Below are 27769 nucleotides of genomic sequence, written 5' to 3'. Positions count from 1 at the left end.
AAAGTCCTCAGACTCTGTATACCACCAACTCAGGTCCTGGGATCTTTCTCTCCTCTGACCTAGGTCCCTCGTGGTCCCTGGACACCTGAAGCCACTGAGCAGGCACTCTGGCCCACTCCCAGACAGAAGAGCAGCTTTACTCACCGACAGGGCTGGGGCAGGCTCCGTTAGCACTGCTGAGGTCTCCCCCCAGCATGGCCCCTGGAGGAAGAAGAACCATGAGCTGACAGGATGCCCCCTTCCAGGGTGAGGCCTGGGAACTGAACGGGGAGAGGAGTCGCAGCCCCTTCCCTCAGGAGCCCCGCACATGGAAGAGCGCTGCGGTGGGGGACGCGGGGCAGTCACCGTGGAGACAGAAGCCCCAAGTCCTCACCACACCTCACTGCTGCCTCGCCACCGCCTGTTGGCTCGCTCACCTGCACTGGCTGGCCGCTGGGGCAGGCCAGGGGACACGCTGCTCCTCTGCAGCGCTGGCTGCTGGGGGGACAGGAGCCGTGGGTCCGTGAGGGATGACGTCACCAGGGAAGGGGTGACCAGGGAGCCGCTGGGATTGCTGAACTGCAGGGAGCTCTGACTGGACACGGGCACCGTGACGGGCATGGCAAAGTTGGGGGCCGGGACAGCTGACTAGACAGAAGATGGAGAGGCAGGGTCAGGCCAGGGTGACCCCTTAGCCTGGACCTACTTTTCCTGGGAGGGCAGGCTGGGGCTCCCCTATAGTCTCTGGGCTGTGTGTCCTACGGCCAGAAGCAGCTTGATCTCTCTGCTCTGGGGCCCCCTGGAATCATGCCTGCCCCTCCCACCAAGGAAGTAGGCAGGCTGGAGTGCTTTGGGATCCAGTTCTGGCCCAGAGAATGAGAAGATGACTCGGCTCGCTGCAGATGGACCCGGGACACCTAGAACCCCCCTAGTGGAGGTGGGTTAGTCCTCAGCCAGGCAGGACACACAGAGAGCAGGTTAGAGGCCCTGAGTATAGACCCCAACTCACACACAGAGCTGTTAAGGCCGAGCGCGTGGGTCGGGACACCACCTCACTAGTCGTCTCTCATCCGCCCGCCTGCTACGGAGGGTGTTCACCCACCTCACCTTCTTTCCCTTCAGCAGTCTCTGCCTCCCCTCGACAGCGTGACTCAGGGTCTTGGGCTGGGGTGTCAGAGCAGGGCGAGAGAGGCCTCTCCCCAGAACAGATCTGGACAAAGAGCACAGCCTCCACTTTCTAGTTATCTAAGGCTCGCAGGCCATCTACACACTTCTTGCTGGTGAGGCGGCACTCCAGGCCTCTCCCAGCTTATGCTCCATGACAAGGGCCACGGGTTTATCACAACCAGGCTCAGAGGGTCCTCAGTGGTCACCAGCAGCCCCACGCGGCTCAGAGCAGAACATCCACCAGAGGCCGCCGAGGGCCGGGGCGCAAAGCCACACCATGCACCACAGGGAGGCGCTCCTCCATGCGACTACTCACGGCCAGTCTATAACTCTGCATCATTTTATCAAATTCCTCGTCTATCTTTTTATATTTCTCCTCCGTCTGGGGGGTCAGGGCAAACACCTCGTCCACCTCAGGGCTCTCACATTCCCTGTGCTTCTTGTGCAGCGCCTGGGGGGGAAGGGGCCGGGAGGGGGGGCCAACAGAGAGAGAGTGAGTGGGGCTCACCCCATAGCGCCGGAAGAGCCCGTCCAGCTCCTCGCTGGCGCGCCGGTACTTGTCCTCCAGCAGGGGGCTCTGTTCCAGCGAGTCCTCCCCGTCGGGCTCCGGGCTGTCGCAGCCGTTGAAGCCCTTCTTCCTCAGGGTCTGTAACCGCACCACTACCATCAGCAGGGGTGAGGGTCCTCCCCTGCCTGCCCTCTGGCGCTCCTTCCAGCCCCTCCCTAAGACTCCCCTACTGTCTCCCCACCTCAGGGTTCTCAGCCCCCTCCCCTCACGGTGGCCCACCCCTCCTGAGGCACCATGTGGCTATGTGGTTGGTGGTGGGGTGGGCATTTCTGGGGGATGGGTTGAGGGGCCAGCCCTGAGCCGGCGGTGCCTGTGCACCCTTGGGTGAGCCCCGGCCAGAGGCGCAGAGGGCTCCCCGGGAGAAGGCAGCTCTAGGGCTGACTGCCTGACTCCACCCCTGGGCTCTGTTTAAAAGAGAAGGGGAGAGAGAAGCAGAGCCTGAGACAGACAGGGAGAAGAATAACAGGGAGAAAGCAACATCGTTCCTTGCATTTCCTGAGTTCCTGGCATGCACCGCCCTGTGCGCTGTCCCCGACCAAAGGCTCGTGCTTCTCGCGCACAAAGCAGGGCACGCACCCCTGACGCGTCTAGAGGAGACCCCCAGGCTGCCCTCTCCACGCTCAAAACATCTTCACAGATGCTTGTTTTGTCTTGAAAATGAATGTAAATTTTACTTTCTAGTCTAGAGTAAACCTATTTTCTCTAATATAAAAATAGAGGAATTTCCTCCATATCTGTTAAAATCAAGTCTTGCTCCCAGAAGGCAGGCCTGTGGCTCCCCAGGCGCCCTCTTCATCGGCACAGGGCCTGCACCCCCAGTGAGGGAAGCAGACACTGGGCTGTCTCATTCAATGCACAACACTCTTCAAAGCAGGCGCTGGCCCCATTTCACGGGGGTGGGCACCAAGGCTTGCAGAACCACCTGCCCAAGGCCACACAGCCAGTAAAGGCCGGAGCTGGACTCCTAAGCCCATGTCCTTTAATGGTTCATCAGGTCGGCTCTCTCTGAAACAGAAAACAGAGCCACAGGGACCCACAAAGGGACAGAGACAGAGCAGGAGGGATGGAAACAAAGAATGAGACACAGAGAGAAAGAGTCAGAGGCGGGAGCACATCAAAAGATGGAGAACGAAGAAAAGAGAGAGAGAATCTGAGAGAAGACAGAGCAGAGACGTCATGCTACACCTGACAGACATGAGGAAAATGGCTCAGAGGGTGCTGGGGGGCATGGGCTGAGTGGGCAGCCCCAGCTGACAGCTACCTTGCTGCCCTCCTACCTTGCTGCCTTCCTCCTTCCCCGGGTTTGTGTGAGAGGATGTGGGTTTATATGCGTGTGCACATGGGTGAGGGGCTTCACGGGGCAGGTGTGCACACGTGTGGGCGTGGGGTGTGCAGCTGCAGGCGGGGGCGGGGTCTGCGCGCGGCCCACCTCGATGATGTCAGCATTGGTGCGGCTCTCGTGTGGCTCGTTGTACTCCGTGTACTTGAGCAGCACCTTGTCCATGTCCGTGCTGGCGTACTGGAACAGCTTGTTGGAGTGGTTGAAGATGATGAGCGCGATCTCGCAGTCACAGAGCACGCTCAGCTCATACGCCTTCTTCATCAGCCCGAACTTCCGCTTGGTGAACGTCACCTGTAGATGGGTGGGTGGGCGGCCAGGTATGGCTCAGTCAAGGGCTGCCCAGAAGTCCCACCCACAGGCCGCTGGACATAGCCCCTGCCTCAGGGTAACACAGCCCTGTTCTTAGGAGCCCCTGTCTGGGGAAGAAACAGGTCAGCACCTCTCTGCCAACACATGGCCAAGACACAGCCCGGAGCCAATTCACTGATGGCAAAGAAGTCAGATGGACAGAACTCCACATCTCTGGGCTGGAGGCTATGAAGAGGTTAGGGAAGGAGAAGACAAGAGCTTCCAGGCTCTTCCCTTGGGATAGGAGGAGGGGAGGGATTCATCCTGTGAAAGGGGAAGTGCCTGGGCATGTTCTGAGGCCTGCATGCTGAATATGGGAGGGACACAGGTCTGCCTGGCCGCAGCAGCAGGTGAGTCCTAGGGTTCTAGGACACAAGACTCTAAGAGATGCAGGGAGATGGGGGTTCCTCTTTTCCCAACTCAGCCCTTGCCCTTCCATAACAGACTCTAGAGCCCCCTTATTCCAGGAAGCCTTTTTGGAGTGGCCAGAAGGAGTGGAGGCAGAGGCCAGCTCCCTGCCCACAACCACTCTGTGGGGCTCCAGGATGCCCTCACCTGTCGGTTCCGCTCATCGGTGATTCGCTGGATCTGAATCTTTTTCCTCCCCATCTTTTCTGGGGATCCTCAGTGCCAGGAAAGGGAGGGGGTTGCTGGGTGGCGGGCTCAGCACACCTTACACTGTGCTCATGAACGGTCTTGCACCAGCGCTCAGTTCATGGTCTGCAGGACACCTTCTGCACAGCCTCCTGGGTGGGGAGGGTTACAAGAGGACTGTCAGCCGAGGCAACCCGCAGCCCAGCTCCCTGGGCACCCCGGCCAGGCTCACAGCACCCCTGTGAGAGGCTGGCAGCATCTGAGCCCCATCCACAAACCGAGGAAATGGTGTCAACGAGGCGATGGCACGCCACAGCCAAGCACGAGCTAGAATTCACTCAGGCCCAGGACTCTGCTAAAGGCTTTTCCCACACCATCACAGCTGCCCTCAGGTTTTAGGTCAGACAGAATACACTCAGGAAGCTCCCTGACTTCCAAGGGTCTGGGTCTTAGAGAATGCCTCAGGCCTTCCCTTTTTCCCAGAGCTGTCCCAGAACAGACACCTGGGCTCCCCGGCTGCCCCACTGGCCAAGGATGGCAGTTCCCGTATGGAGCCTGGTGCAGAGAATGGGCCAAGTGAACACAGGCCAAGAGTGTGAACAGCTCACACGGGGTACCTGCTACCAGAACGCCAGTGTGTCTGCGCCCCTGGCTCAAGAGCATGCCAGTGCAGGTCCAGAGCAGTGGGGCTCACACCTGACTCGGAGCCCTGGAGCCTGCAGACCCAGAGCAGGGCTCAGGCGGCAAAAGCCCTCTCCCCCTTCAACCAGGGCGCCTGGACACCAATCTGTTCTGCTCAGTGGGCCTTGGCCTAAATTTCAGGCTTGAAGAAAGGATTCTGCTGCTTTAAACAAACAAACAAACAAACAAACCCTCTAGACCACAAGTCTGTGATTTTTTTCTTTAAAAAGCTAAATCGTAAGTATTTCAGGCATCACAGGCCATAGTCTCCATTGTAACTACTCAACTCTGCCATTGCAGCGTGAATGCAGCTGTGGACAACACAATTAAAGGAATGCGTGTGGCAGTGCCCCAATAAAACTAGATTTTTAAGAAAAGGCGGCATGGCCAGATTTGGCCCATGGGTCATAGTTTACACACTCCTGCTCTAGAGGAATGGGCCATGTCTAGAACCCAAGTTCAGACTAAGAGCAGTGCCCCCCAAACTTGCTCAGCTCTAAGCAGCAGAGAAAATATAAGATGAGTGCCATACAGGAAAGAGGCTTCTGGCAGCCAGGGGACACGGGCACCAGGTAGAGGGACCCCCGTCTCTGTGCACCTACAAACCCATCACGGCCCACTGCTCAAAGAGCTCCAGTTCCAGAGCCGGGAGGGGAAACAGAGCCCCACACTGAACAACATGAGGTAATGGGTGGTCGGAGGCACAGAGATGGCAGCCATGCTCGAGCCAGAAAAGGTGCATGCTGGGGGTGGACAGCGCTCTAACAGGCCAACCGGTGGGTGGGGGTGGGCGCGGAGGGGAAAGGAAGGGCCCAGGATGGAGGCACAAGATGACCCCAGGGCCCTTCCGGCTCTGTGATTCCAGAGATGGAGCAGTGGGGGACGGTGGCAGGGGGCCCATGCCTCCTAAAGCCACTCTGAAAGGGTCCTGGGAGGAGTCCTGGCCACATGCCAGCCCTCCTCCAGAGCTCCCCTTCCGCAGAGGCCCTTCGGGAGAGCTCACCAGTGTCCAGGGGGGTGGGCTCTCACCTCCCCCACCCAACCCGGACAAAAGTGTCATTGGAACCCCCTCCCCAGCCCCCATTTCAGTGGTTGCTGAGTTTCTCTGGAGCCTTTACATATCCACTCAACTGTGGCCCCCTGGGTTCCACAGCAGATGTCGAAAGTTCAGCTTTGGCCACAGAGGGGAGCAGAGAGGGCCGGCAGGGACTCTGTGGACTTGGAAGGAGCCAGGAATATCCCTCCCCACTCTCTCCCACTACCAGGACTTTCCCTCAGGCCTTCCCTAGCTCAGTTAGCTGGAAGAGCACTTCTGCTGAGTTCGGGTATCTCCGGAAAACAATGTAGCTCCCTCTCCACTCCAGGAAGGACCCTCCACCTCTCCCTCTCTCTTCCCAGGGAGGAATCCCCAAACACTCTTCCCCGGTGTCCTACCCTCAGGGTGCTCCATGGGCCCTGGGCCTTCTACTGTCCACCTTCATGCATGCCCTAGGACATCACCAACAACAGCCCAGTCAACCCTGAGCTAGCTGAGCCGACATCGGGACCCAGAACCAGCTCCAGCCATCCCATCCCTTGCCTGTGACCCCAACCTCTGCCAAACACTGTAAAGGCTCTACTCCAAGGATTTCCGCTCCTCTGCCTTCCAGTGCAACCCAAAGGCTGTATTTTCCAAAATTTCAGTGGTATGGGCTTGGCAGGGAAATACTGAGGGCAAGGGAGGGCTTTCTTAAAATTTAATTATTCAAGAAGAGGGCTTTTAAAACAGGACTCTCTGATCTAGCCTTGAAAACCCCAATCCAGACTGGTAAATGCAGTCACCATAACCCTCCTCTGGCTTACAGCATCCACCTCTGTCCCTCTCCTATTTTTACTATCTCATTCTTGCCACCTTTTGCTCACCAGCAAATTTCTGCTGAGATATAACCTCTCTCAGCTTATGGCCCATGCTCTCTTTGCTCTCATGATCCTCAGAAAAGTCATTCCTACAATCTAACTTCTTTCCTTAGGTCCTCCCCAAATTACTGACTCTTACAGTATTCTAATCTTTTCTTTCTAGCACTTATTGTGAGTGAGTGAGAGTGTGTGTGTGTGTATGTGTGTAAGTCGCTCAGTTGTGTACGACTCTTTGCGACCCCATGGACTATACAGTCCATGGAATTCTCCAGGCCAGAATACTGGAGTGGGGAGCCGTTCCCTTCTCCAGGGGATCTTGCCAACCCAGGGATAGAACCCAGGTCTTCCCCACTGCAGGCGGATTCTTTACCAGCTGACCCACCAGGGAAGCCCAAGAATGCCGCAGTGGGTAGCCTATTCCTGTTTCAGCGGATCTCGACCCAGGGATCAAACTGAGGTCTCCCGCATTGCGAGTGCAGTCTTTACCAGCTGAGCCGCCACGGAACCCTATCATGAATGTAAATAATCATAATTCCATGCTTCTGTTTAATGCCTGGCCCCCCTACAGGACTGAAGCGTTATGAGGGCAGGAACCATGTCTGTATTCTTTACCACTCTATCCCCTGTAAAGAGGAGCTCACAGAGGAGAGATGTCTGTTGAAAGGAAGGAAGGGCTGTTTTATTGCCGTGGCCCTGAGAGAAGTTCTTCCTGAGGTATAACTTCTGTTAGTCCTGCTGCAGGACCAGCTCCCCTCAGTCTGTGCTCTGTGGAAATACAACTTTTCCTCTCCCAGCTGCACCAATAGCCTGCCTGTTTGGACACCATCTACCCTCCGACCACCCCTGCCACTTCAGTCCTCAACCCTTCCTACCCTCAGGTTGGTTGGTACAGAGGGTGAGACTCTGAAGTCTTCTAAGGAGCAGCCCTGAACACATGGAGATGGAGAGGATGGGGTTGCTCAGGCAACTGTCGCCTGGCAACCAGCTCCCTGGCTGATCTCCTACGCCCCCCACCCCACCCCCGCCTCATGCTGGGGGAGCTAGGATGCAAGAGGGAGCAGGACTGAGAAGACAGGGAAGGCACCGAGGCCCACTGAGGCTCGGCTGACAGAGGAAGGAGAGCCAGGTAAACAGGCCAGGCCTCAGCCGCCCCCAGTCCCTGCCAAGGCAGTCCAAGGCACTTTCGTAACTCCAGGTTCCCGTCGCCCCTTCCCCATCGCCACTCCCACCTCTGCGCTACCTGCCCAAGGAGAAGATGCCCCCGCTTCGGGCAGTCCTTCTTCCTATCTCACCAGGAGGCTCCCATAAAGCAGGCTCGGTCTGTACTCCTCTTTCCCCTTCTGCTATGCATCCATTCTACGTTGCTGCAGAGTCTTGGAAAGCTTGGGGGCAAGAACATGAACTCAGCCCTTACTTTGGTAAAAGGGCTGGCTGGGACCTGGGTAGGCACGATGAACCCTAAACTGACCCCATCCAAGGTACGGAGGCCTACCTTGTCCAAGCTTCCCTCCTAGCCAATTAGGGAAATTTTAATGAACACCTGGATCTCCTTAATCAAGCCCTCTGCCTAATTACCTAACCAACTGCCAGGAGCCAGAGGCCTGAGCATCTGTTATCCAGATGTGAGCCTTTTCTTCCTCGCCCAGCCCAGCCCCATTCCTCTTCCCCTCTCTAGTCACTCCTCCTCTAGGAAGCCCTCCCAGATGACCTGGCTTTTGGCTTCTTCTCCTGGAGGCCAAAGGCTTGGGAGGGTGGAGAGCTGCTATGCAGACAGGAGGTTGTCCAGGACGGCCTTTCTGCTCTGATGGCCCCAGGGCCGAATCATTCCTGACCTCAGGGCACAGCTATGACTTCGGCTGGCAGCATCGCTGTCACTGAAAGTCCCCCCTCAAAGGCTCCAGCTGACTCTGACTCACCTACTCTGGGTAGTGCTGGGAGGACAGGACTGGGGAGTAATGGGAGCAGACAGAGAGAGGGCCTCACCCCATGGAGGCAGAAGGAGTGACAGACGAGGGGGATGGCAGCTGAGCTGAGGGAGGGAGGGAGGCAGGCGAGGACCCACTGCGGAGAGGGGTGGCTGCAGAGAAGCCTTTGCTAGTGGAGTGTAAAGAGGGCAGGAGGTTTCTCTCACAACACTCTTGACAAGGAGGAGAGGCTGAGGGAGGGGACCAGACACGGTGGGGTTCCAGGAGGACCCCACGGACAACCAGTTTTCTCTGCTGGGCCACAGACCCAACAGGAATATGTGGGTTGTACTGACAAGCAAAGGAGGTGCAAATAATATATAGTGTGTACCCTAAAGGGGGTCTTGGTTTGGAGGGGGCATAGGAGAAGTAACAGGCCCCTGCCTCCCCCAATGTAACACCTCTTGGTACCTGAGCAACATTCAAACCATTCTCGGGTTTCAGAATGATGCTATCTCAGTTCCTGTGTGAGGGTGGCCTGGGGCCAGATGGAGGAGTGGGGGGAGCGGTCAGGGCAGCCTCTCGGAGCTGGCTGCCGTTGCAGCAGGGCTGCCCTTCCTGGGAGAGCTGCAGGACAGGCACCTCCCAAAGGTAACCCCCACTTCCTCTCTCCTGGTGCTGTCGGGGGACCACCTACCTCCCCGCTCCCCTTCTACCCAGATCCATCCTCCGTCCCAGTGGCCCAGAGGCTCGGAGGCACTGCAGAGCATCTGCTTTCAGGGCTGCCACACCAGCGCAAGTCAAAATGGAGCAGCTGCCCAGAGAGGCTGAGTGAGCAGCCCCCATCACGGAGCAACGGGCTTCAGCCCCTGCTCTTCCACAGTGAGAAAGGCAACTCTCATTAAGCAGGCCCTTCCATCCCTTCCTCCCAGGCTGCTCAGGGCTGCAGGCTGTGGACTGGAGGGGAAGGCAAGAGGCGCTGGAGACAGCTGTCATCCCTCCTCCCGCCCCTTCCCTGTGGCTGGGCTGCAGGGCATGAAATAAGCAGCAGGCGCTGGGGGAGGGGGTGACAATCCAATCCACCTGTCACCCCCACAGTCAGGCGGCCTCAAGCAGCCTGCTCACTAACAAGGGAGGAGGCGTGGGCGAGGCAGACACAGAGGGGGGTGGCAAAGGGGGACAGATGCACAGACGCAGGGAAAGAGACACAGAAAAAGAATTAGAGCCAAGCAGAAGGCAGAGTGAGGGGCAGAGGTGGACAGAGACAGACAGGGCCGGAGGAGAGCGAGAGGCAGGAGACCAGAGGCAAAGACTCAGAGAGAGGCAGGCAGAGAACAAGAGGCAGGCTCAACAACTGCTCGCAGCGCCCTGACGCCGGCGGGGCGTGGGGGCGTAACTCGACAGGACTCGATCCCCGCCCCAGACCCTGCAGTCCCGCCAAGAGGCAGACAAGGGCAGGGCAGGGAGAGCCAGGGAGAGCTTCAGGGGCCAGGACTGGGCCCAGACCTGGCCTGGGACAGAGCATCTCGGCTCTTGGGGCTCTGGCTAGGTCTAGGCTTTAGGGCAGGCAGGCAGTGCGAGCAGGTGGATGGAGGTAAGCATAAGGCCCAGGAGCCCTCTCAACACCCTGGGCACTGCCTCCATTCCTGCCCCACTCCAGGGCTCACAACCTTCCAAGCCACTCTCTCTAAGCACAGACACAGGCTGGGTGGGGACTCTGCAAGACGGGTGGGAAGGGGAGCTCAGGGACCACTGAGAGGTGGGGCCCAGGCAGGAGTCTTGGGGTTTGCAGCCTCAGGGGTATGCAGAGCCCTTTCTTCACAAACGCTGTACTAGTCCTGGAGTTGGGGGCATTCCCCTCCCCTCAAAGTCTGGGCCAAGGCAGGGCCCCTCTCCCTGACCCTGCACAGTCCAACTCTCACACGCCCAGCCAGCTCCCCACCCACTGCTCCCTGGCTCCTCTCTGCTCTCCATTCTCTCTGCCCCTCCCACGCACTTGCCCCGGCGTCCTAGGGTCTGCTCTCAAAGGCACAGGCCAGACCCATCCCCATCCTCCTCCTCCTCCTCCCTTCAACGTACTGTTTGGCAGGCTCACTCCCCAAACCCCTGGTTCCCACCATCGTCCCCTCCCTCGGGGACTCCCCTCCCCCAGCCCAGCAGCCTCAGGGCTGGGCAGGGGCTATTTTTAGTCTGGGCACTGAGCTAATTTTAACTTACCGACAGGGGACCTGGGGGCGGGCTGTCGGGCTGGGGGGAGGGAGAGAAGGACCAGTCCAAGAAAGCTGGACGTGGGGCGTGGGGCGGGGGTGGGGGGTGGTCTTAGGTCCCAGGTGCCCTAAGTGGAGGCAAGCACTGCAGCCCCATTTGAAGGCACAGGAATCGACCTGCCAAGAGGAGCACCTAGTGTGGGGAGCAGGGCTAGGGGCCCTCCCTCCAGCTTCCGCTGGACAACTCTCCCAAGCCCCACCCTAGGCTTCCCGCCCTCTTCTCCTTGGCAAGTCTCCTGGGATGGGCCATCCTGTTCTCTGCCCAGGAGATGCCTCTCTCGTGAGGGTCTGTCTCCTGAGCCTCCCCCACTGCTTCCCCACCCCAGCTTGTCCTTCCTGTAGTCTAGCTCTCATCCTTCCTGTAGCAGCTCAGAGGCCCAATGGCTCCCTACAGAGGCAGCTGCCGACCCCCACCCCCAACCTCTAGCACTTCCAACCCAGCTCTGGCCTTCCATTAGTGGCCTCTGGGCTGGCTCCCAGGACCCACCCTGTGCAGCCGACCTCAGAAATAACTGGCGGGGGGGGGGAAGGTGGTAACAGGAGATTGAGTCCTCGTAGAAAAGGGAGAGGTTGAGGAAGGGCAATGAACAGCCCGAGGAAATACCGGGACTGTGGGTAGGGATTCTGGGTGCTTGGGTTTAAGCCCCTGCCCTGGCCAAACTCACTGTGTGAACCTGAAAAAGTCACTGCCCCCTCCAGGGTTCACCCCCCTCCCCCTGCCAGTACAATGGGTAGGTGGCATGGACCAGGTACCCTGGTGCCCTTCCAGCCTAGACATTCCTATGCTCTTTACAGAGCCCCAAAAGAAAGGTAGATCAGGACTCTCGTGACACCATGGAGAGGTGACAGAGGAGGTGGCCCGCTTACGTGCTGTCCTCCAGCTTAGGGGGGAAGGGCAACGTGGAGGCCAGGAGAGAGGAGGCACAGGCCTGACGAAGAGGGGGTGCTTTCGCAACAATAACCTCCACAACAGATGCCCAAGGCTTGACAGAGGCTCATGGCAGGTCAGGGCAGGTGCCACGCGGGGCACACAGGCCCCGGGGGCAGAGGTTCTGCCAAACAAATCCCCTCACACACACAGAATGCCATCCGACCCAGGGCTTGGGAACCTGCTTCCGGTTAGAGCAGTGACTGACCCAAGGTCACTGTCACGGTCATCAGGGGGCCAGCTCTGGCAGCCGGGCTAGAGCCTCGCTTCGTGCTCTAGCTAGCAGGCTGACCAGTAATGATTCGCTCCTGCCCACCTGCATGGGCGTTTGCATAGCGCATCTGATCTTATTCCATCAACTTCTACTTCCCATTCCAGGACCTGGGACACCCCCACCCAGCATCCCTAGGCACTTAGGGACCCCAAGTGGAGCTCCTGGCACCTCAGATCGCCCATCTCATCCTTCTCCAGAAAACATCCCTCACTTATCCAGTGGTACTGTCTAGAGCTCTCAGTCCAACAGGGTCCTCCACTCTTGTCTAGGTCCCCTGTCCAGGAAGGGATGTGAGGGGAGAAGGTGTAATTACGAGCAACAATTGAGCACCGGAGCTAGAGGAATTTTATGAGAATGATGAGGTGAAGTGTGATCCTTCCACAACAGCCTGGGGCTCCTCCAGAGAAGAGCCCTAGTGCCCTCTTTAGCGACGAGGTTGGGGCAGCGGTAGGATAGGGGTGGACCGTCCTTTACTTCTATTTCTGTCTCCATGTCTAAATTCCACTCTCAAGAGTGCAAAGTGAGAGGAAACAGCCTAGTACAGTGTGCAAGATAGATGTTAAGACTACAGAGAGGACTTTCCAGAGCTGTCTTTGAACTCACAGACATCTCTGCAGCTAAAATTTGCTTTGTTAGACGTTACTCGACCAAGCACGGGCAGCTGGTAACACTTGGAAGGGGATGGTGGCCACAGCATTAGAGTCCAACCACGGGAGCTAGAAGACGGCCGATCCCTTGCCTACCTTGAAGAGGTCAAACTGACCTCTGTTTGTCCAGTTATAATACCTACGCTTCCAGCCATACCCCCTGAAAGAATGAAGTCAAGCAGTGGTCTCCTATCCCAGGAAATTCTTCCTGCTATCTAACCACCATCCCTCCCACTGCAGCCAACCCTTCCCTGGCAACCTACGCTCATTCCACTCATCTTGATCAGAGTGGTGGCGGGGGGCCCCTGGCCAGCGAGGCCTCGGCTGAGGAGAGATGGGGCGGTTGGAACGGTTAGTGTGTCACCTTCCACCTCCCCACCCAACTTCCCTCTGGGGTCTCAGGAGACAGAAGTGAAAGTGGCAGCTGGGGCCTTGGGGGCGGGTCAGCTTGAGAGCCGTTGGGGTGAGCTTAATGACACCAGTGCTGGGTCTGGGCTGCCTGCCATTGCAGCAGGTGGGCTGATGGTTAGATCAGGAGAGGGACTGCCCATGGAAATGAGGGCTTGGGAAAACTATGATGTGTGGGCCCCTGGCCAAAGGAAGAGCAAGCTGAAGAGGAAAAAGTGGAAAAAAGCAGGCAGTACAGTCTCAGAAGGGCACTCTGGTTTGTCCCCTTGTTTAAAGCAGCAGGGTCCTTTTTTTCCCCATCCACAGAACAGGGGCAAGGCTGCTCAGGCTGAAGCAGATGAAGGGATTGCATGTCCTGACTGCTGGGACTTGAGAGCAAGGAGAGCAGGGAAGGGCCTGAGGCCGGGCCCTCACACTGGACGCACCAATTCCAATGGAAAGGGGAGGCAGTGGAGGAGAATGCAAAGTGGTCACCTACTATTACCGCCAGCAGCCCCACCCCAAAGAGGCCAATCCAATCAGGGAGAGCAAATCCTCCTAGAGACATCATGACCTCGGGAAGCCACCGAGGATTTAAAGGGGCCACTTGGGGTGGCAGCTGGATCTCCTTCTGACTCGAAGGACAGTCCTCTAAGCCCCTGGCAAGGGAGGGCAGCAGTGCGGCTGCGTGGGCCTGCCAAGGCGGCCAGCCAGGCAGCTCTTACAGGATTAGCTTGCTGCTTTCAGGAAAGGTGCCAGGTGAGGCTAAGATGCCCAGCCAGATGGAGCACCCCGCAACCCCATGGGCAGACAGTGGCGGGGGGCGGGGGGCGGGGGAAGTACCTGCACAGATCTATGCAAACACTTGCCCCCAGATTTGATCCACGCCCTTCACCAATACGCAGTTTCTCACTCTTTCTTGAAGATACTGTACAAAGACCCCTCTGATTACTGACAGTGAGGATCCCTGCATACCCAGCTTTCTCTGCCATTTCTATCAAGAGCTACCCTCCGTCTAAGGAGGAAGTCCAGTCTATTGTCTCCTCTCAATCCTTCAGCTACACTTTACAACCAGGGCCCCACCCCAGCGAGCAGGTGAGGAGGCCAAGAGGTTCCTCCTCTCTGCTCCCTGTCAGCTCCCCACCCTCTGGGCTGACAGGTGGGGGAGACAAGAGGGAACAGCTGGGCCAGGACACCTGTCCCCACCCATTCAGCCTGGGCCCCACGGGGTATGCACAGGGGAGTCAGCAGAGAGGGGCAGGCAGCTGTGGGGGGTGGAGGGAAGGGGCTCAGCGGCCCAGAGATGTGACTGGGAAGGCCTTCCTCCAGGTCTGCCCCCAACTGTCAAAACACACAGGCTCTAAAGGTCTGAGGTCATCTGCCCCATCCCCTCACCTCCGTGCTACTTGATCCAACTGGAGCGGGGAGACTCCACAGAGACCAACCCTCCTCTCCCCACCCACACCCACTCCTGCAGTCGGTCTTCCCTTGAGGTCTGAGCATCAGCTCTCTCTTACTCCTCCTCATTCTCCCAACCCTCAATCCCAAGTATTTGCTGGCAGGGGTGGGGGCAGGGAAATCATGAGATAAGTAAGGAGCCAGAGGGATCTGCTAACACTCTGGGGTGAAATGAGGAGGGGGCAGTTCTGAGACAAGGAGATGGCTGGACGGGGAGGGCAGAGCTGGGCTCAGCTTCCCAAGCCCACCCCTGGGTCTTCTCGGGGCCCTCCTCAGCCCCCCTCACATCAAGTTCCTGCCTGGGACACAGTGTGCCCCTGCCCCACCTTCTGGACCATGGCCTTAGCAGGCAGGTCCAGGGCCAGGCTGGAGCTGAAGTCTGGAAGAAAGGATACAGCCACTTTCCAAGCACCCACTCTGTGTTGAGTACCACACATTTTCCCATGGAACCTTTTAACCTTTTTTTTTTCCAGGGGAGGCATCTCTGTTTCACAGAAATGGAAACCAGCTCAGAGATGGGCAGGGACTTGCACAAGGTCACCAGGAGTAAGTGGCAGAGGTGGGCTGACTGCTGAGCACAGCGCTTCCCTGCACAGCTTGGACTGAGAGCAGGCAGGGTCTCCCTTCCCAGGAGCAACAGCACATTCCTTCTGGGGCAGGTTCCCTACCATCAGGCTCAAGGCAGCCACGCCTCTCACCCTTCGCACAAGCCCAGGACTCTTGTGGCTCAAATCTTTCCTGCTCTAGTCTCTCTCCTCAGTCTTCTCATATGGCAGCTTTAGAGAGTACTAACCAGTACCCAGGAGGGGTCTGAGTGTCATCTATTCCTGCTTACATATCCCTGCTTTGGGAACCTTACCCCATGACAGTCCATCAGAAGACCTTCTCAGGGTACCAAAGCACGTCCCCCCCACCCCCCAACCTGCCACCAGATCCTGATCCTCCGCCTTCCTGTCAGGGAATCCTACTGGGCTGGTCCTTCCCTTCAGTGTATCTTCCTCCTACCCCCAGGTCTCCCTGGGCCTTCCTTTCCACTGCCCTTCCTGCGGGCAGGATCCTTCCCTTAATCTCAGACAAAAGCCCTTAGCAACTCCTAACTGGGAAAACTTGAGCAAGTCACTTAAATCTCTTACTCAGTCTCCCTAATTACAAAGGAAACGACAAATGAAACGGTGTGTGAGAAATAAATGAATCTTCCTATGTTTCCATGCCCAGCACAGAGCTTGGCACACAGGGAAACAACAAATTCAAGTTTCCTTCCTCCAGTCCCCAGGGATCTCAAAAGTATTAGTTTTTGGTCTCCAAAGCATATTGGAAAACAGAGTGAGTGGGGTACTGCCTGAGGGTAAAGTGCTCCTGACCACGGAGCAAAACAAGCTCCCTCTCTATATGCTTCCTGGGCCTTTCTAACTCCTCAGGGAGTGGCCAGAGCACCATGCCAAGGTCAGTGACCAGGCCTAGAGCCTGGAGCCTCCTGGGAGGCTGGGAGGGTGAGTTTAAGTGAGTAAATATGGTCCCGCCTGGGTGAGGCCAGCAACAGGCCAGAGCTCCAGACAAGTCCCTCTCTTCCCAGCCTACAACACAGGGGAGAGAGACCAAACAGGAGGCGCAACTGTCATCCCCCAGTCCCAAGCTCTCAGGGTCTCGTGCAGAGTCAGCGAACACATCGCCCGCCTCCATCCTAGAGAAATCAGCCAGAAGCATGGCTAGGCCCCCCAGGAAGGGGAGGTTGTGGACACAGCCTCGAGAAAAGGGAAAATCAAACGCAAAGGGCCCTGGGGGTCGCCCAGGCTAGGGGTCAGCCCTGAGATGCCTGAGGGCTCAGATGTAACCTTGATACCTCGCACTGGCCTTGTTTATCTGGGTGAGTGAGGAGTGCGACAGAGACCAGTGACAAACCACCCAAAGACCCAGGTGCTCTGCTCACCACAAGGCTAGGTGAAACTCCCGTACATCTGCAAAGTGGATTCACCCAAGGACATGTGGGTAGCATGAGGGGCCAAGGCAGGCTGAGCCAGGGCCACAGAGGGATAAATGGTGGCAGGGATGGAGTGGTGAGCAAGGGGCAGTGATGGAAGTCAGCCAGGACTCTCCAACTAACACGCCATGCTCTAGCTCTAGACTCAATTCCTCAAGCTCCCTTCAACACTCCTCTCTTTAGGGTTCTCCATGCCTCTGCCTTCTGGCCTCCAGTCCCCTCACCCTGTTCCCAGTCTCTGATCTTCTAATTATCTTTGCCTTTCAGTACCCCCAGCCCCTACCGGATGCAGTGGCCCCAGGGGTGTGGACGCACCCGTGTGTATGTGCTGCACACCTCCATGCACATGTGCCACTAAACGCTATGGACCTGCCAGATGTATCCGGGGATGCTAGTTTCCATAGGACCCCCACTCACCCGCCCTTGCCAGGGGAAAGGGGCCCAGAGGCTAGCCATCCCACAAGTCCAGGACAAACTCTCCTCAGGATACTTGCAGTCCCAGGCAGCGCGGGAGAAGAGAAGATAAATATTCCAGGAGCCAAACAGCACCATCTACACTAGGCCAAAGTTCAAGGCCTTTCAGCAGAGCCACCAAGAGCCACTGGAGAAGAAAGTACTCTGAGATCTGTCTTTCTCCGGCCAAGCTGGAGCTTGCGCTCTCTCCCTCGCCCACCTCTACTGTTAAGTCCTTCCTGAAGTCTCAGCTCCATTCTGCCTGCTGAAGTTGGGGACAGACGGGGACATCAACTGCCACACAGAAAGGGGTTCAGCTCCCAGAAGAGAACTACCTGTGCCCGACGCCTCCCCCTCACCGCATGAGTAAGTCACCAAACTGGGACCGAAGGACAGACAGCTGGCCAGACTCCGGCCCCATGACTGGCTTGTAAAAGCCACTAGCGATTACAGTGATGCTAAGGCTACGCTGGCCCCACCACCATCTCTTCCTTCCCTCTAAAAGGCAGATAATTGCCTCAAACCAGTTGGCTTGAGAGCCTGGAGAGCCCCAGCCCTGATCCCAAGGGGTGGGGCACGCCTGTCAGCACAGTGCCTCAAGACCCAGAACCTGAGCTGAGGTTCGAGGGCCAGGTCTGATCCTCAGACCCACTTCCAGAACCCGGGTGAACACCAGCTATGACTTGTTCCCGAGAGCTGAGGTCTGCATTACCCATCCCCACCCACTCCCCTTCTCCAGTAAGGCCACCATGCTCTGGACCAGAGAGACACGGAGGCAGGAGGCCTGGCTCTCAGCACAGCTAGGGGAGAAATGCTGGGCCCACCCATTCGTTTCTGGCACCTCCCGCCCACAGAGGCACACGAGTGGGAGGCAAAGTGTCCAACACAGGGTCCCATCCACACCAGGCCAGGGCGAGCACTGAGATTCTGGGCCAAAGCCAAACGGGGAGGGCGGGGGCCTGGCTGGCCAGAAGACAGTTGACAGGAGGAGCAGAGAGGCAGGCCTCTCTGGGGGCACAAGGGCCAGGAAAATCCACAGCACAGAGACATTCCCAGGGCAGAGTCGGGGAGGAGGAGGGGCTAGGCCACAATCAGTGAGGGCCTAACCCCAAGGCCTCGTCTTTCCTGTCCTCGGAGGCCAGGAGGCCTCCTCCAGCCTCCTGACTATCGGTTCTCCAGCCCCAACCTGAAGAGTCTACCCTCTGCCTTCTCCCCTCATCACACCTCCCAGGAAAAACCAGGAAAGATTAAAAAAAAAAAAAAAAAAAACCTTCTGGAGAGATTATGTAACAAGCAGCCAGAAAGACGATCATATCTCCCAGCCTACGAGAAGAGCCAGGAGCCAAGAGAGGCAGAGTGGGGAAGCCCAGGTTCCCCCAGTGCAGGGACGGCAGGTACAGAGGAGGGGCACAACGGGCAGCCCCCGGCACACTCCCAAGTCCTTCACTACTGTGTTCCAGGCACTGGGGAGAGCAGACAGAACCTCCCATGCCAATCCCCCATTACAAGGGCCCTGCTTCTCCCCTTGGACCAGGGCCTCCAAGGGGAAGGACCAAGTCCTCCTTCCTGTGGTCTCTCCCTGCTATGAAGCCATGCCTGAAAGCAGGGTGGCGGGACTAAAGCACTGACACAGACTTGCTGTGTGACCTCAGATTTAAAAAACAACCTCTCTGGCCTCTGAAGGAGTGTAAGTAATAGCTCCCCATTCCCACAGAGAAACCAGAAACCCTTCTCTTTACAAATGTACACACACACACAAATATACAAACACCTACCGGGAGTGTCGGGAGAGGGGTGGCACAGAAGTTACAACAAAGAGAAAATGACCGCTGAGACCCAAGGGTCCATATGTCTGCTGGGGCAAGACTTACACATGAACTCCAGTGATTCCCCAATCACTCTATATACACGGGTACTCAGCCACCTTCACACTGATCCCACCCCACCCCCATCTTCTGCCCAACACACTGGGAAACCACAGGAAGGAAATTCATTCCCAGGCATGCCGTGGGAGCTGGGACAGCCAGGCTAAGTCCTGGGGCGGGTGTGACCCGGCGGCCACAGGAGGGTGGACATCTGTGAACACTGACATGTGCTTTTTTCAACATTCTCCTTGACTACTAAGACTTCCCTGTTGCGGGTTTGGAGGGGAGTGGGAGGTGGACAGCTCCCTAACTTCAAAACACCCAATCTCCTGCTGGCCTGGGCTCCCCTGCTATCTCGAGGCCAGAGCAGCCCAAGGTCACCGCCCCAGACGTTAAACTTCCCATAGTCCAGGCTGGGCCCTGAATTGCCTAGAAGACCCACAGAGAGAATGAGGGGAAGGGGTAGGGAGGACCACTCACCCAAACCAAAGAAACCAGGGCTACAGAGACCTCAAAAGGGAGCTGGGCACTGAAAAGGGGGACACAGGATCCACCCACTGTACCCTCCCCCAACCCATCAACAATGAGCTGCTTAAAAGGAGGCAGAGAAAGCCTCCCACTCAAAGGACAAACCTGGATAACCTAGTCTGTAGTTCCAAGGGTACCCACACTCAGGAGCCCTCCCTTCATTAGGGAGAGACCTCAGGAGGCCTTTGAGAGATTAGCTTGAATCCCTAGGGGAAAGGAGACCCTGCCTGTAAGACCAAACCAGACAGGAAAGTGGCTGGCACTGGAGTAAAAGACTAGATGCATCTCAGTCTCCTTGGCCCTCCGTCCCCAAAAGCCCCCCAACACTGACTAGACCCCCACTCCCAGCCCAGCTCAGCTTGCCATAGGTGAAGAAAGCGACTGGAGAACTCTCGCCCAGATGTTAGACAGCTGCAAACTTCTGGCCGGGGGTTCTCCAGTTGGGTCTACTGACAAACCAGATCAGGGGTCTCGGGAGAAGAGGGCGAGGAGGTCCCAAGGAAAGGCCCTGCGTGGCCACCTCCGCGGTGACTCCGCGTCCCAACTCCACAGGCACCGGGCACCCGGACACACACACACACACACACACACACACACTCCCCAACCCACCACCCCGGTGTCATCTGAACAACATCCCCCCCTCCCTCCCCCGCTTCCCAAACAGCTGCGGCTCCCCCCGCCCCCACCCTCCCGCCGCCCTCCCAGGCCCCCTTCTGCACCATTTCGGGCCAAGGAGGAGGGAACAGGCGGCGCGAGGAGGGAGAGGGAGGGAGGGCCGGCTGTTAAAATGTCAGTCGCTCCCGGCTGTCACCGGAGACCCCTTCTGAGGATGGCGCCCCTTCCCAAACCACTGGGGGGTCCGCCGTAACCCCAGGACACCAACAGACCGGCGCGCCCCCAAGCCGTCCGTCCCCACCCCGATCCCAACACCCAAGGGAATTACAGCCCACTCCACTTGTCCCCGTCAGCCGACTCCCTCACCCAAACAGTCCCCCATGTAATCTGCCACCAACGCTACACGAAAAGAGCCCGCTCCGCGAGTTCCTCCCAGCCCAGGAGGCCACCCCATCCCACCCCTCAGGGGGACGGTCTAGACCACCCTCCACCCCAACCTCAGGACGGGGTGGGGGAGGGGACCTCTTAAAGCGGCAGGCGCATTATTTTTCTTTACTCACCGGCCCCGCTGGGGGAAGGGAGGGTGTCACGGCTGGGAGGGGGTAGCTCTCGCCCCTAGTCCAGGGGCTCTTCAGCACCTGGAAGCCGCAGCTCCGGGCGGGGGGAATAATTAGTGAGGCCGGCGTCCGCGCGGGCCCTGGGCGGCGCCGGGGGGCCTGGGCCCCCGTCGTGGGCGCGCGGGCGGGCAGGCAGACGGGGGACCGGGGCCGACCGCCCGAGCCGCCTCGGCTGTTGTTGATATTTTGCTTCCTTCCTCCTTTCGGGCTCCAAAGGTAACTCCTCCAGCCCCCGGGAGTCGAGGCCGACGTAGGCACAGCTCAGCCTAGCTTGAGGGGTGGGGGGAACGGGGGTGATGGACAGGCGGGGGGGCCAATGGGAGGAACCCGTGGGGGCGGAGGGGCGGGGCCGGGGTAGGGGCGGTCCCGGAGACGCGGCCCCGCCCCTCGCTTCCCTCGGGCCGGCCGGGCCGGGCAGGGTCGGCCCCCACCCCACCGCCCTTCCAAGCTAGGCTGCGGCGCCGGCAGCGGCAGATCCCTCCGCCTGCCGGGAGGGAGGGAGGGAGGAAGCGACAGAGCGAGGCAAAGTGGGGAGGCAAGACCCAGAGGCCTCTACAGGGATCAGCCCGTGCCCGTGGTGCCGGCTTTAGCCGGCGGGACGGCCGCCTAGCACTGCTGCCACCATGCGCTTGAGGAGGTCCTTTCTGGGGAGGTTCGGCGGACTGCACGCTTACTCTCCCATGCGCTCAAGCTATATCGACAACTCCCCCAACCCCCAAGCTCCGAGAGAGTTGGGAGGTAGGAGTCTTAGTAGATAAATTAAGGGTAGATGCTAGGTGTTGAGAAGATTCCATCTCTCTCATTTAGGGTGTTCCGAAGCCCCACTTAAAGAGACAGGTGCATTCCTAGGGGGTTACCTGGCGAGCTCGTTTGCTCCCTCTACCTGTGACAGGCCCCCCTCCCTGCCCGGGACCCGGCTCGGCTGACGCCCAGCAATTTAAAGCGACAGCTCATAGTTCCTGGGTGACCTAATCCCGGGTGCCTGCGGCCCCAGAGCACTTACAGCCGAGGGGGCAATTTAAAGGGGTGTGACCTTAATTTCCCGCAGCACAGGAAACGCCCAAAAGCATCTTATTAAAGAAGCAGAGTAGTAGCTGTTTAAAAAAGTTTATAATTCCTGTTTGCTCCAGGGTGTGGTGAATCCTCTCCTGCCTTGCAACAGGAGTGTGGGTGCCATGTGTACTGGACAACTGACCCTGTCAGACTTACTCCCCGTTACTCCAATGTCAGCTTCCTACCGTGAGCTTGACAAAATGATGGAATCTGGCTTAGATCTCAAAGAACCTTGCAGAACAGAAGGGCACTCAGTTCTTCCCATACTTTGATTTCTACTGGGTCTGATTTACTGGACAAAGAGTCAATTCTAGGTTAAGGGTTGAAGACAAATATATCCCTGAAAGGGGCTGCATGTTATGGTGATTAGAGGCATCAACTTTGGGGGAGTCAAGCTATCTTGGCTCAAATCCTTATTCATCATTTATTAACTGGGAACATAGGCACATTACTTAACTTCCCTGTACCCCATGGGTAAAGTAGAGATGATAATAGTACCTAACTCATAAATTGGTGTGAAGATTAAATTAGTTCATACAAGTAGATTACTTTGAATGGTAGCCCATGCTGCTTTATAATAAACCTAAGGGCTGGACAGTCAAGACCCCTTTAGGCCCATTATCCCACAGGATCCTCATAGAAGGCAAGTTCAGTGGAATTGCTTTGCAAATAGGTTGGAGGCTTGTCTTATGTTTTAAGACAGGAAGCCAGCAGGCTATTTCCTTGGCCTCAGTTTCTGTCTCTTCCACCTGACCACTCCTTCTGGAAACCTGATTTAAACTGTCCCACTTTGTCCCCAAAAGTAGCTTTAGCTGCCCGTTAGATTTAAGAGTTGGGGCCCCAGCACCAGAAGATGTCTGTCTTCCCTACCAGGCACAGCTGGCTTACCTGAAGGACCTCAGGGTAGGCAGGGGGAGCCCATCTGCCTGGTCCCCAAGGACTCTGAGAAGAACAGAGCCTTGTGCCAGGCTTGGGGCTGTGGCAATAGCACGATGGGAAAGTGCCCCCCCACCCCTCAACTGGGGAACCTCCCCTCACTTGTGGCCTCTATTTTTAGTGCTTCCCCAGGCTCTAGCTGGAGAAACCGTTTAGTCATCAGGGTGTTTATTTTCCGGCTGTTTCCGACGTCGGGAAAGCAGAATGTTGAGACTGGAGAGATCCAGGGCTGCTGGAAAAGACTTCTTAGGGACGGGCCTGGGAACTAAGCCTTCAGACCACTGGGTCCCAGATCATAGGAAAAAAATTAAAGTGGGGAGGGGGCATCCAGGTCCCAGGAGACCAAAAGAGCTGGGTCAATCAGCCTGCCTTCAGTTTCGAGGCTCTCCCAGCTGAAGACCCCTCTGGCCCCTGCTCTAGTTGAAGGATTCTCTCCCAAAACATTAACGGTCCCAATACAAATTCTTTCCCAGAGCTGATTCCCAGAACCCCCCTCCACAATATCCTATATATCTGCGTGGTGAGCCTCCCGGCAGCTGCAGCTCAGCCAATCTCAAGCCTGAGGCAGGCTTGTCAGGGCTGTGATTGGCCAGCTGGTCCTCCCTGCCTTGGAATGTTGGGTCCTTAACAAAGGAATGAGGAAGGAAGGTAGGTGAGTCACCTGGGAGGGTGCTAAAGGGCCAGGAAAAGCAGGAGAGAGAAAGGGAGGGAGGGATAAACTCAGTAGAGGAGATGAAGTATCTTGGACCCTGAGATGCTGAAATGATAATCCAGTAGAAAACAGAGTAGGAAAGAGTGGAACAGGCTGACATTACAAGTGGAATAGAATTTACATATACACTTATTTATAGAGAGAACTTCATAGGAAAGGAAGAGTAACAAACATGAGGTCTTGATTTCCATGGAGAACTAAGAAAGGATCTAGGGAGTACTGCTGCAAGTTAGACTATAATAAAGACTTCTGGAAAATGACTCACTATATCTTTTTCTTCTAGCCTCTGGACTACCCATCCCAGGATGCACTAGGTGAAAAATACCTAGACAGGCTCAGATGCCTGGGTCTCCCTTATCTTTCTCTCCCTTTACTGACTCATCTTTCTTAGAGAAAAGTCACCTAATATTGCCATAAAACCCCCTAGGAGTTAGACAAATGCCTACCAAGGTTCTAAAAAGTGTGTAAACTCCTCTGAACAGTATCACCTTCATCTATTTGTATGGCAAAGGGACCTCAGCAGCTCCCTTGATTCGTGCTTCCCCAAACACCCCTGTACAACTTAATTTGGAAAGGCCTGCCTCATCCACAAGGGCTGCTGCTCTCCTGACTGTTGTCCTGACTATGGAACTCTGGGATGCCGTTACCACCACCGTTTCAGCCTCTGTCTGGCTGTTTGGTTAACCCCTCTTGCCTTCTCCACAGCCATCTGGACAATCTCCATCCTCACCTCCATGCATGTCATCCTTTCCACTGGGCTGATCATTCTTCCTCCCAGTTTCCCAGTAATCCCAGCAAAGGCCCCCAATCTCTCCCCACCTCTTCCACCTTGCTTGTGCCATCAGCACACGTAATATACTGGTGATTCTTCTTTGTAGACATTTTCCATGTGAACTTGTGTTTTCCTGTACCTCTGTTTAGTGTATTCTCTGTATCTACCTCATCAGTACACAATGCATTGTACTGGCGTTCTTGGTTTCTAATTTACTGTCTTTCGGTAATTTTGAGCTCCTTGAGGGCAGCAGTTTAACTCAGCTTTGAGCTTTGCAGGGGCTGGCATGGTATGCGCTCAGCATTCTGTTGCATGAATTTCTGTATGTGTTTGTAGCTGTGTAACTGAGTTAAGATTACAAAAAACTTTATTGAACACCTCCATTTGTCTATTGATAACTGTGCTAGGCCAGGAATGGGGCTCTGATCTGGGACCGAACAAGTCCCATTCTGGGCCGGGGGTAGGGCGCGGGGAGGAATCAGGCAGAGAGATGTCCAAGATTGTTGGCAGAGCTGTCCCCCAAGCTCAGTGCCAGGGTGCCTGGGGCCAGGCCCGGGGCAAAGGGCAGATGCCCCGCCCTGGAACTGAAGGGGGCAGGGACGCGGTGCCTAAGCCGGGTCCTGGGTCAGTGCCCCCCAACACGAGTTCCCTGCCCCCGGCTGGGCAGGATGTGGTGGCAGCTGCAGGAGGGTGGGCAGGATGTGGGGGTGGGGGCAGCTGAAACCAAGCCTGACAGTCGACTCCCCAGCTCCTCCCTTTTTCCCTCTCCCCACCCCCCCACCGCCCCCTCCAGGTCACGTGGTTCCAGCCCCGGCACCGAGGGACTATTTCCCCCTTTCCGCGGAAGGACATAATCGACATCGCAAACTCCAGTCACGACAGACTTTGGCTGTACCACGCGTTTTTCTTGTCCCCTAGCGCAAGACGGAAAGTTTTCCAAATACACAAATCTTTAAAGCCTTGAGCGCTAACCCTGGAGTGGCCCCTTTAAATGCAAATAAACCGCCCTCTGGTTTTCGCCCCACCAACCCCCATCCCAACTTCGCTCCTCGTGCCCAGACTCCGCCAGCTGCCATTGACGTCACGCGTGCGTCAGCGTCGCCAGCCCAACCAGACGGCACGTGGGGGGAAGAAGGTGGCCTTAAAGGGCCAGACGCTTTCGTCCTGCCGGGTTACTGCTGTGAGGTTTGGCCTTGAAAAAGAGAAATGAAATGCGAGGTGGGGAAATCTACTGGAACAGAAAGAAATGCAGGATAGACGTTAGGAAGGACTTCCCAGAGTAGGACGGCCGGGCCTTTCCTCTAGATTACCCAGAAATTTGTCCCTGGGAGAGAACAGAACAACTCTGAGGGTAAAGGCAACTTGGCTTTACGACTCGCCCAATTATAATTTCAGCCTTTCTTCTATCCCTGAAGAGCATGTCCACAGCGCAAGGGCTTCGGTCACTTCAGGATCCTCGGCACTAAGAGCAAAGGACGGAGTATCTAGATACTCAGTTTAAGAATTTGTAGAATGAATGAAGTACAGGGCAAAAACACACCTTTCCCTGATTGCCCCACCCAACCACGCATAGCACACACCCGAAGCTAAACACAGTCTCGCTCTCTTTCGAATATCCACGGCATAAGCGCACAGAACTTGGAATCACATGCACACAGGTTCCAGTTCCGTTTACAAGCTTTGTGACTTTGGACAGGTCTCTTCTCGGTTCTACTGTCAAATGGGGCTAATGCTGCTTAGACCACAGACTTGTTATGAGGATTAAGTGGGACAATTTCTGCGAAGTTCCTATATGGTATCTTATTCACAGTAAGCGCTCAAAAATGGTGGAGAGTAGGTTTTAAGATGGCCATCTTCCCTACTAAACTTCAGGCTTCTTGAGAGCAAGGAGCTTGCCATACTAATTTATTCCCAGCACCAACACCAGGCAAGAGTTTGAGTTGGTGCTTTTGAAATGTTTGTTGAATGAATAAACACGAATGAATGAGTATTTCAGTATTTCCTGAAATCTGACCTCCAAACCCACCCCTGAAATTGTTATCTAAAGGGAGAAAACATGACAAGTGCCCCCTCTGTGCCCCAGGTTTTTAAAGCCTCAGGGTAGAGTTGGGGTGAGGCCCTAATCTCTGCGGTTGAACCAAAAGTATTATGCAAACAAGCCACAAATGATTGGTCTGCAATGGAGAACCGAGGGTGCCCTCCCCACCGCTCCCCATCCCCAGCTCAGCTGCTAAAGCTCTGTCCCAGCAAACCCAGGCTGAGCATATGCCAGGAACACAGGACACCAGGGAGCTAGAAGAGGAGAGCTTCTTGCCCCTTCAGAGTTTCTCAGCCCTGACACTAATCCAGCTTTGGTCTTTTCTTCTCTGGAGCCTAGTTCGCCACCCCGTCCGCCAACATACACCCTCAATTCTTCTCTCCCGCTCTGCCTCCCATCCTCCACGCCAGTCCTCATTCCCCCCACGGCTTCCCAACAGATATATGGGGAGTGAGGTTGGAGAGGGACACAAAACCTCCTATCACCTGATTCCAGCTCCTTGGCCAGAGGAGCTGTGGCCACCTCCTCCTGATTCAGTCTGTCTTGAAGCTGCTTATCGATCTGATTTTCAATATCTGTCACCATCTCTGAAGTAGAAGGTCTGACAGACAACAGAAGGGACTTCCTGCCAGGGGTGGAGCTATGAGCAGAAGGCCGAGAGAGAGAGCCCTCTCCTTCCTTGAAGACCAGGAAGAAGCGGTGAGACCCTCCTCTGGCTGACAGCAAACCTGTCACCCCAAGGAACCCTGGGGGATGCGGGTGGGTTTCCCCCACAGGAATCTCCCATCGGCCCTCATGCTGGCTCCACCCCCTGCATGGGTGGGGTGCCGCCCAGGAGCACTCTGTGTTCTAGAAAACCCGAAAATAACCCGCCTTAGCTGTCCGGCTGCTATTTCTGTCCATCTTGTTTAATTATTCAAACCCAAGTTGGGGAGTGAACTATAAAAAGCTCTCCCACTTGGGGACCCAGGAGAGCTGGGAGACTCGCCAGGTTGCAATAGCAGCAGACCACAGGGTTTGGGTGAGGTCACTCGATCCGGCCTCCTGCCTGAAAGTTCCATCTGCTGTTTGCTGGCTGCCTCTGCTAGAAGGCAGAATCCAGGCCTCCCTCCCTAAATCTCTCTCATGCCCTCATTTCAGCATCCCTCCAAGCCAACCCTGCCTAGGAGCTGGGCTCCACCCCATCTTCCTTTACTCTGGAAGTATTTTCTCAGCCATCTCTTTGCCGACTGCTCCCTAGTCCTGGTTCTTAATCCACAGATGATATCGTCAGACCCGAGCCTCGGGGACTGAGGGAGATGGGGTAGGTAGAGAAATCAGGCCAGGTGACACAGACAGGGGGATCAACACCATGCCCTGGGAAGGCACTCTATCAGCTGGGGCAGCGCTAGGCAGCACTGTTCTGGGTGGGCGGGTTCCTGCCCACTGCAGGTGCTGAGCCTCTGCAAGAGCTTCTCTCTGGGACTCTGACATTATAGCTGATGAGGAGGGAGAGCAGCAGAGATGACTTGCTTTTCTGGAGCTAGTCCTCTTCTTGGCCAGAAGTCCAATGTCAGTTTCCATTGAACCTGAAGTGGGGGCTGGCTGAGTGCAGAAAGCCTAGGGGTCATTTCTGTGAGGTGCCTCCCACCACAGACTTTTCCTGAAAAGGTGGAAACAAGGGGTGCGGTCATGGTTGCTAAGGCAACATGGGGTCATCACAGTGATCAGTTTTTGGAGGTGGGGAGTGAGGGGATTAGTGTTAGTGAAGGGGAGACAGACA

The 27769-nt window shown here is 56.5% G+C and overlaps 1 protein-coding gene across 2 annotated transcripts in view; it reads right to left on the bottom strand.

Annotated features, from left to right (window-relative positions):
• MEF2D (myocyte enhancer factor 2D) overlaps positions 1–20746 on the bottom strand; it is a 32827-nt gene extending 12081 nt beyond the window's left edge. Inside the window, exons 1-6 of one of the 2 annotated variants that reach the window (XM_052636842.1) lie at positions 20440–20746; positions 3960–4150; positions 3144–3347; positions 1655–1792; positions 417–627; positions 145–201 (exon numbers count right to left, since the gene is read on the bottom strand). In XM_052636842.1, coding sequence (XP_052492802.1) covers positions 145–201; positions 417–627; positions 1655–1792; positions 3144–3347; positions 3960–4013 — 664 coding nt within the window. In that variant the 5' untranslated portion in view covers positions 4014–4150; positions 20440–20746. Of the gene's footprint in view, positions 1–144; positions 202–416; positions 628–1462; positions 1598–1654; positions 1793–3143; positions 3348–3959; positions 4151–20439 lie in introns of both variants that reach the window. The other variant, XM_052636843.1, reaches the window with a different exon arrangement.
• Between the last annotated feature and the right edge of the window lie 7023 nt (positions 20747–27769).

This window comes from Budorcas taxicolor, chromosome 3 (genome assembly GCF_023091745.1).
Source record: "Budorcas taxicolor isolate Tak-1 chromosome 3, Takin1.1, whole genome shotgun sequence".
Lineage (NCBI taxonomy): Eukaryota > Metazoa > Chordata > Mammalia > Artiodactyla > Bovidae > Budorcas > Budorcas taxicolor.
This window is presented reverse-complemented; position numbering and strand designations above follow the sequence as displayed.